This window comes from Chlorocebus sabaeus, chromosome 7 (genome assembly GCF_047675955.1).
Source record: "Chlorocebus sabaeus isolate Y175 chromosome 7, mChlSab1.0.hap1, whole genome shotgun sequence".
NCBI lineage: Eukaryota > Metazoa > Chordata > Mammalia > Primates > Cercopithecidae > Chlorocebus > Chlorocebus sabaeus.
The window spans coordinates 52,867,046-52,875,833 of NC_132910.1; the positions used below are offsets into that span (position 1 = coordinate 52,867,046).

The following is an 8,788-nucleotide window of genomic DNA, read 5'->3' on the forward strand; positions in this document are numbered from 1 at the left end:
CACCCCCGCCGCCACCTCCTCGCGGCTCAGCCATTTGCCAACTGACGCCCCCGTCAATAAAAATGCCCCAAGTGAGGCTGGGTGGGACGCGTGGGGGAAGGGCGCCGCGGGGGCGGGGGGTTCGCGGGTTGCACAATATCCTAGAAGGTCCGCGGCTGGAGCGGGTAGAGGAGAACCTGGGGCGGGGGAGGGGAGGGGAGGCGAGGCGAGCTGCCCAGGCGCCTGCGGCACACGTTGCACCCAGGCCACCGCGGCGCTCCGCTTACCTTTCACCACCCTGTCGGTCGTCGACAACTTGGGATCAATTGCCTTAGGCTCGGACATCTCCAGCCGCCGGAGGACAGCGACGCGCTGCTCGTCCGTCCGACTGCACACCCCGACCGGACCGGCGGGCCAGACACTCAACGCCGCCGCCGCCGCCGCCGCGCTGCAAACCGCTCGGCTGGAGGTCTAGGCTCTGAGCTGGCTTTAAAGTTGCTGCCTTCTCCGCGCGTCCCTCCTCCGCCGCCGCCGCCTTCACTCCTCCTCCGCCGCTGCCGCCAGCCCCGCCGACTCGCTCTGGGCTGCGCGTGTGTGGTGGTTATTTATTTATTTTCTAAGCACGCCTCCCGGTTCTTCTTTTATTCTTGGGGGAAGGGGGATGGGGAGAAGAAGCGCACACAAGAGCACCCACCCCGGCACGGAGACCCGGCACCGCGGAATGGAGCACCACGCGCGCACACACGGTCGGGATTAAGACCGATCACATGGGGAAGGCCGGGGGCGAGGGAGGAGAGGCAGGGCCGCCGATGTCAGTGCCACCAGCCGCACCTTGGCGTCCCCGGCGGCGGAGAGGCGGCCGCCGCTGCTGCCGCTGCTGCTGCCGCTGCCGCTGTTGCTGCCGCTGCTGCTGCTGCTGCTGTTGCCGCAGCTTCTCCACACCGAGCGCCGCCGCTGGTGCCGCGGCTGCCGGAGACGTCCCGCCGCCGCGATCGCCCGCGCTCGCCTCTGCCTCCCCGCGCCGCTCCTCCACTCACACAGGCACAGTCGCGGAGCTCGGCAGACACAGTCCCGGGCACAGCCTACCCCCCTCCGCCGCCGCCGCCGCCGCCGCCGCCGCCGCCGACACCGCGCCCGCCTCCGCCTCCTCCCCTTCCTCCTCCCGGCCCCCGCCTCTTGCGCGCCGGCAGCCTCCTCCTCCCCACTGAGCCCGCCCCCGACCTCCCGCCCCGACGTCGGAGTCCCGCACGTTCATTGGCTAGAGTGCACATCACTCAGTGCCAGGTAGCGGCCTCTCCGCTCGTCCCGCCTCCCGCTCCTCCTCGTTGTCCCCACCCCTTGCTCTGTTTTCTCCCAGCTGCCGGACCAGCGGGCCTGCAGCCTCCACCGCCCAGTCCCTGCTCAGGTGTCACTTTTGCTGGCAGGCCGAGATTAGGGAAAGAGAGTGGGCAAGGGGTCGCGGCCGGGAGGAGAAGGGCTCTACCACGCCACCCTCCTTTGGCCTCTGAACGCGGACCCCGCACACGCACACCCGCGCCTCTTTGGCAAGCGTGCCTTGTCGGCTGGGTTAAGCCGCAGTGTGAGTAGCCAAGTGCAGAGGGTGTCTCCGGGTGTTTGCGTGGCCCACGAGAGGGCAAGAAGAGAAAAGGCGGGGATAGGAGGGAAGAGGGTGGGGGTAAGAGGCAGCCCTGAGAGGGCGGAGGAAGGAAGAGGCTGGGAGCTCGGCGCCCACGGCGCAGCTGCGGTCGCTGCCGCAGCTGTCCAGGGAGGTTCGCCAAAACGGCGACGAATAAACAACTTACCTTGCGGAGAAAAGCTGCGACTGCGATGGGGTGTACGGTTGTGTTTGCTTTTGCGTTGGCGGCGTAGGGGCTGTTACTGTGTCCCACCCAGGCGTGCACACCGAGCGGCGGCGCGCTGTGGAACGCCGGAGCGGGCTAGCGGAGGAGCATGCGGATCAAGCCCCAGCGACCCAGGGCAACTCGGAATTACCTGGGACAGCCCTGCGAATCTCCAAGAACCGAGGAGACGGGAGAAACACGGGAAAGGGTGGCCTTTTCCCTGTTCACACACACACACACACACACGCAGCCACTGGCCGGGACAGTTGACACCCATCTTCCTTCCCTTCTCCTTCGAGTCATTCTACACCCGTTTGGTGCTGCCAGTGCGGGCAGGGCCTTGGAGTCCAAAGCGGATCCCCACACTTGTCCCTCCGGTTGAAAAGAAACTAGAGGAGAGAAAGTCAGGCGCGGCAGGGCTAAGAGTGATAGTGGCCCAAATGTTCCTTCCTGGCCCGCCTGCTGTGCCACGGAGTCTGAAAAGCGGGTCTCCGTCTACCAGAAGGTCACCTCCACACAGCCCCTCTCCGCGACCAACCGCAGCACCCAAGGACTGGCAACGTGGTTGGAGGTTTTGGGGGGAATTTTGAAGAAATCTGAATAAATTTCTCACCCTTCGTCTCTCCTGTTTTATTTCCAAAGTCCTTCAGTATCAGGTTTTTCCTATTTCCTCAATTGACCACGGGTCCAATAAAAGATTTAAGATACCACACACACACACAGGCACACACGAAAACGAAAAAAAGTTTAGGGAGCTGGGAGATGAAGCCAGAAGTGTTTTGGAGACAAGGATTAGATTAAAGCTCAAACTTGAAAATTAATTTTGAGTAAGAGACTGATTGTACTGCAGCATGGCTTTGATGTGGACTGCACTGTATAGAAACACACACTAGATACCTCTGTGGAGGCCTAGCAAAAAGAGCAGACGCAGGGTGTATCCCACCAGGATAGGGAGCCTGCCACTGGCACTGAGATTCTGCTGCCCAATTTCCAACCCTAGGACACTGGGTGACAATTAGACAATTCATTCAATAAATATATTTTCTGTACTCCTTTTATTTATATGCCAGACACTGTGGTGGGTAATTAGGTGGGGAGGGAGTGTATTCGAAAATTGTTCTTGCCCTCAATAAAGCCTAGAATTTTCAGAGAACATAAAATTATGAGCTCTGAGAGGTCACTGTAATCTCCTCAGGAAGGGGTTGTTTAAAACAACCTCCTGAGCACAGGCAGAGCTAGTTGCTAAGGCAAATTTGGGAAGCTGGTCCCTGGCCAGATGGCACACAGTGAGGGAGCGATGCCAAGACCTGTGGGTGAAGAGGGCCTGCTTCAGAAAGACCAGGAAACCATGTCCAGGGATGCTCATTTCCAAGGCCAAGACATTCTCCTACATATTAGAAAAAAATGAAGTTCCCACCGTTATTTGGACTAACTTTTTACTGGGTATAGGATAAACATCTTTGAACCAAGATCAGAAGGCTTAAAATGTCAGCACCATATAAAACTACACGATACAGATAGGAAATAAAGGCACACCTTTCAGGCACACCCTTTAGTCCGCTACAAGTCTAGGACACCTCCTAGCTAAGGTATGTGTGGGGAAAAAAAAGTTATGACTCATAACCACTTCCCAACACATTATCAACAGGAACTTTTAATGCCTGTGTATGATTCCATAACTGCTGCAACACTGACACCTCTTAAACAAAATTGGATCCTGCTCTAAGGGAAACAGGACAGCAGCATATTAACTAGCAACAACTTGCGTTCGTACCCTTGGCCTCCTGAAGTATCATCTTTTTAAGATCATCTTTTTAATTCAGATAGTGTTTCAGATGTCCTACCCTCTCCTACTGCCATTCTTTTTCTGTCCTGTCGAGAGGTCCCCAACCTTTCTGGCAACAGGGACTGGTTTCATGGAAGACAATTTTTCCTTGGATGGTAGTGGGGGGTGGTTTCAGGATAAAACTGTTCCACCTCAGATCATCAGGCATTAAATTCTCATAAGCAGCATGCAACCTAGATCCCTTGCATGCACGGTTCACAGTAAGGTTTGCACTCCTATGAGAATCTAATGCCACTGCTGATCTGACAGGAGGTAGAGCTCAGGAAGTAATGTTTGCTCACTCTGCTGCAGATCTCCTGCTGTACAGTCCATTTCCTAATAGGCCACAGACTGGTACTGTTCTGTGGCCCAGGAGTTGGGAACCCCCATATTAGACTGCCCTAGCAGTCCATAATTATATTACTGCTTGCATGAGAATACCTTATATTTGGAATTTACATTTTGAAGGGATTACTTCAGTTCCCAGATGCTGACTTTGACAATGTCCTGCTTATCAAGAAATCGTAGCGGGCAAAAACTTGAAAAAAGACAACTTTTTGTCTACCAAAAAAATGTGGTTTCCCTTCCTTAGTATAATTCACTCTGGAAAGTGTCTGCCCAGTGAGGGATCCCATTTCTAGCCTGACCAAGTAGGTCCATGTGACTAGTTCTGATCAACAAACTGTGGGCTGAGGTGGTTGGTCCCTCTCAGGCCAAGGCAGTTAAGCAGCGGTTATACATTTTCTAGTCTATGGACTCCCATCCTTAGCTGAATGCAGAGACTTCTAAGACCCAGGGCAGGCAGAACCCCAGAGACAAAGAGGAGAATCCCTTAATTACAACACAGAGGAATGCTGCCCACTTACTAAGAAAATATGCATTAGGCTTTACCCATTTATTTTGTTACTCCATTAAAATGTGGAGATATGTTTGTTAGAATAGCTAATATTACCAAATTAATTTGCAAAAGTAATATATTAGTTCAAAAAATACAATCCTTAGCAAAACCTAGAATTATTGTTTTACTGTAATATAAGAGAACTACCAGAAGATTAAAAATACTCTTACTTCTTTTAATACATGAGCATCAAATCTTAATTATCTGTAAATGAATATTCTTTGACCACTTGTGTTTTGAACACCTATTCTGTACTAAGTCCTATGCTACATGATGCATAAAACGTAGGGAGGAAAAAAGGATTCAAAGATTTTGTTCCTTCATTCAAGGATTTAAAAGTCTTATTATATGATCATTAGATATATATTCTCTCTGCAAACATCTAGGTGTGAGGTGCTACTTCCTCTTTCTATTGGAGAAGAAAAACTATTAGATATACCAAAACTAATTATGAAGATAAATATGTGGGCAAAAAAGAAAATATTGTGGATTTGGAATCATCTGTGCATTTAAGTGCTCCACAGAGCTTACTTCCATTGGTGCAAATCATAGTAAACTAAGTACGTTTTAGTTTACTATTAAGTGCTCTATCAGATGCTTTATTTTAAAAAATAAAATAAAATATTGTATGTTATATTCTGTTTTGAAAATATCGGGCTTTCAAAATTTTGAACTTTCCTTTGATTCTTGGATGAATGTGTTAGCATTTGGATATTACGGTTGAGTATTAACTTCTGATTATGGCGGGATGCAGTGGCTCACTCCTGTAATCTCAGCACTTTGAGAGGCTGAGGCAGATGGATCACGAGGTCAGGAGTTCGAGACCAGCCTGGCCAATGTGGTAAAACCCTGTCTCTACTAAAAATACAAAAATTAACCGGGTGTGGTGGTGTGCGCCTGTAGTCCCAGCTACTCGGGAGGCTGAGGCAGAAGAATTGCTTGAACCCAGGAGGCAGAGGTTGCAGTGAGCCGCGATCATGCCACTGCACTCCAGCTTGGGTGACAGAGTGAGACTCCGTCTCAAAAAAAATAAAAATAAATAAATAACTTCTGATTATGACGCTTCTGAGGCATTCACTTTTTTCTGAGTAGCTAATGGTAGACAGCAGTATGTCTGCCATATCCTCACTTAAGTTAGTGGAACACAATGCTGAGGAACCTGCAAAGTAGACAGTCAATCCTGATAGGGCCATGAATACATATGAGACTTTGATTTATCATCTTCAAGCTAATTCCTGTGACATTTCCTTCTCACATTGTCTAGTTCTACCCTGCTTCCATAGAGGTTCTATGAAATATGCTGTTCTACATAGATCTAATTTGAGGTTCAAACTAAAAGGAAGTTTTATTGCTTATTTTTTTCATTGCTCTTGAAATTTTGTTGAGCCTTGTTTCTTTCAGAAGGCAGTTTTACCCATTTAGAAAAGCTATTTTTCAAGGAGTATAAAAAATTTTTATATCAAATGTATCCAGGAATAAATTTAATTTTTTCCCCATTAGGATTAAACTAAAATTTATGGAATTATACGCTAAATGTAATGCAGAAATATGTATTTTACATAGAATTTAGCAAGACAATCTGTGATCATTATTCATTTGTATTTAATAACTTATCATATTTATTTTATTTCTTAATAGATTTGTATCATCATCTCGTATCCTAGTTTTGGGCACAGAGTAGGTGCTCAACAAATTTTATTGAATGAATTCTTAAAATGTATTGGTATCCACTATATAAGCTACTAGCCTAAGTAATATAGTTCCTAGTCTCAGAGAAATTTCAATGACTCATAAAATTAAAAACATGCACACCAACCCCTACACACACACACACACACACACACACACATATGCTGGAGAGAAATGTTATTAGTCCTTTCTCTTACTTTGAATTTTAATTTTATTACTGATTTTGAAAATTATAAATACATTAATGGTGCCAAGTCATAAATATTTGCATTTAAAGTATATGTGCTATTATATTTTTAAACATCCAAGAAATATACATACTGTAAAACTTTATGTATTCTGGATTCTCTAAACTTTGAATTTCAGAATGTTTGACATGAAATGAGCTGAAGTTTACATTTTAGGTGCTTTGAGAATGACTTCAACAATATCAGTAAAAGGCTTACTAATCAAACTACAGGTACAGACAAATTGTAGGAGACCCGGTAAATCAATTTAGGAGAAAGTTTGTCAGGACCTCTAAAAGCACATTTGCATATACAAAATCAATATAGCAATTAGTAATGAGTTTCACTCATCTAAGTTGGCAAAGATGTATTTTTTACTTGAAACAGATTTTGCCAATTATTGATTAAAAATTCGTGAATTTGCAAGTAAATATTCTACCATTTAGAAGAATCAGCTAGCCTTCTTTCCATTTATTTCCAATTAGTGAGATTTTTTTTTTTTTAACTACTATTCATGGCTAGTGAAAGGCATATATTCACAAGGTATTTATCGAGGCTTGGTGTGGTGGCTCACGTCTATAATCCCAGCACTTTGGGAGGCAAAGGTGGGTAGATCACCTGAGGTCAGGAGTTTGAGACCAGCCTGGCCAACATGATGAAACCCCATCTCTACTAAAAATACAAAAATTAGCCAGTCATGGTGGCAGGTGCCTGTAGTCCCAGCTGCTTGGGAGGCTGAGGGAGGAGAATTGCTTGAACCTGGGAGGTGGAGGTCGCAGTGAGCCAAGATCGTGCCATTGCACTCCAGCCTGGGCGACAGAGCGAGACTCTGTCTCAAGAGAAAAAAAAAAAGTATTTATGGAACACTTATACATATCAGGCACTAGGAATATACTATGAAAAAAAGCAAAGCAAAGCAAAATCTCTGACCTCATAAAACTTATATTCTAGTGAGGAGAGATAACAGTAAAGAAAAAATAATAGCAGTTACACACACACAAAAAAACATGTCAGGCAAACTAAGTAATAAGTGCAGACAATGCACAGTGCTAAGGACATTGACAGAAGTGATGGGACAAAGGGTACTATAGTCAGCCCTCTATATCTGTGGATTCTACATTCATAGATTAGACCAACTTTGAATCAAAAATATTTTGGGAAAAAAGATAACTACATATGTACTGAACATGTGCAGACTTTCTTTACTTGTCATTATTTCCTAACAAGACGGTGTAATAACTATTTACATAGCGTTTACATTTTGTTAACTATTATAAGTAATATAGGGATGATTTTAAATATACAGGAAGATGTGCATAGGTTACATGCAAATCTGTGGATTTGGGTATCCTCAGGAAGTCCTAGAACCAAACCCCACAGATACTAAAGTACTGCTGTACTTGTTGTAGACAGCTTGGACCAGGAAGGCCTCCCTAAGAAGGTGATGTTTGAACAGAGATTCAAATGAAATAATGAAGATATTTATGCCAGTATGTGGAAGAAGAGAGTTCCCAGTAAAAGGAAGTGCATGTGCAAACGTCCAGTGTTAAGAGTCTACAAACTCTGAAAGGAAGCCAGTGAAGTTGGAGCAGAATGAACTCGAAAGAGTGGTACAAGATAAGGTTAGGGAGATCATGAAAGGTCAGATTATGTAGGGCCTTAACCATAGGAATGACTGAATTTTATTCTGGGTGAAATGAAAGGGATTTTGTTAGGAAAGTGATATGGTAGGACTTAAATTCAAAGAAAACAATCATTCTTTTGTAAAAACTGACCCTGGATGTAATGGAGGGAAGGAAGAATGAATTGAAATGGGAAGATGCAGTTAAAAGACTGTTGTCATAATCCAATGGAACTAAGGTAGTTTGGGTTATATAGTTTAGAAGACAGTGGTGAAAAGCATCCAATACCAAGTGCATTTTAAAAGTAGAACTAACAGAATTTGTTGAAGGATTGGATACAGGATGTGAGAAAAAATAAAAAAAAGGAATCAAGAAGAACTACAAGATTTTGAGTCTCAGCGAATGGAAGAGAGGAGTTAACATTTACTAAGAAAGAAAACATTAGAAATGGACAGCATATTTGGTGGAGAAGATCTAAAATTAGCTTTAGATATGTTAACTCTGAGGCGCATATTGTACATGGAAGTGGAAATGGCATGTGGGCAGTCGGATATATAAGCCTGAACTTGAAAGTCTGTGTATAAAATTGGAAATCGTGGGCATAATAGTACTTTATTTCAGTTAGAAGGTAGGAAGAAAAGGAGGTACCAGCAAAACCAACTGAAAGATTCAGCTTCTGGGATAGAAAGGTAATGTCTCCACAGTCA

The 8,788-nt window shown here is 45.7% G+C and overlaps 1 protein-coding gene across 3 annotated transcripts in view; it reads right to left on the reverse strand.

Annotated features, from left to right (window-relative positions):
- PPP3CA (protein phosphatase 3 catalytic subunit alpha) overlaps positions 1-1,802 on the reverse strand; it is a 330,349-nt gene extending 328,547 nt beyond the window's left edge. For 2 of the 3 annotated variants that reach the window (XM_007999395.3, XM_007999394.3), the window contains exon 1: positions 267-1,064. In XM_007999395.3, coding sequence (XP_007997586.1) covers positions 267-324 — 58 coding nt within the window. In that variant the 5' untranslated portion in view covers positions 325-1,064. Of the gene's footprint in view, positions 1-266; positions 1,065-1,781 lie in introns of those variants that run through there. The other variant, XM_073017515.1, reaches the window with a different exon arrangement.
- Positions 1,803-8,788: the final 6,986 nt, after the last annotated feature.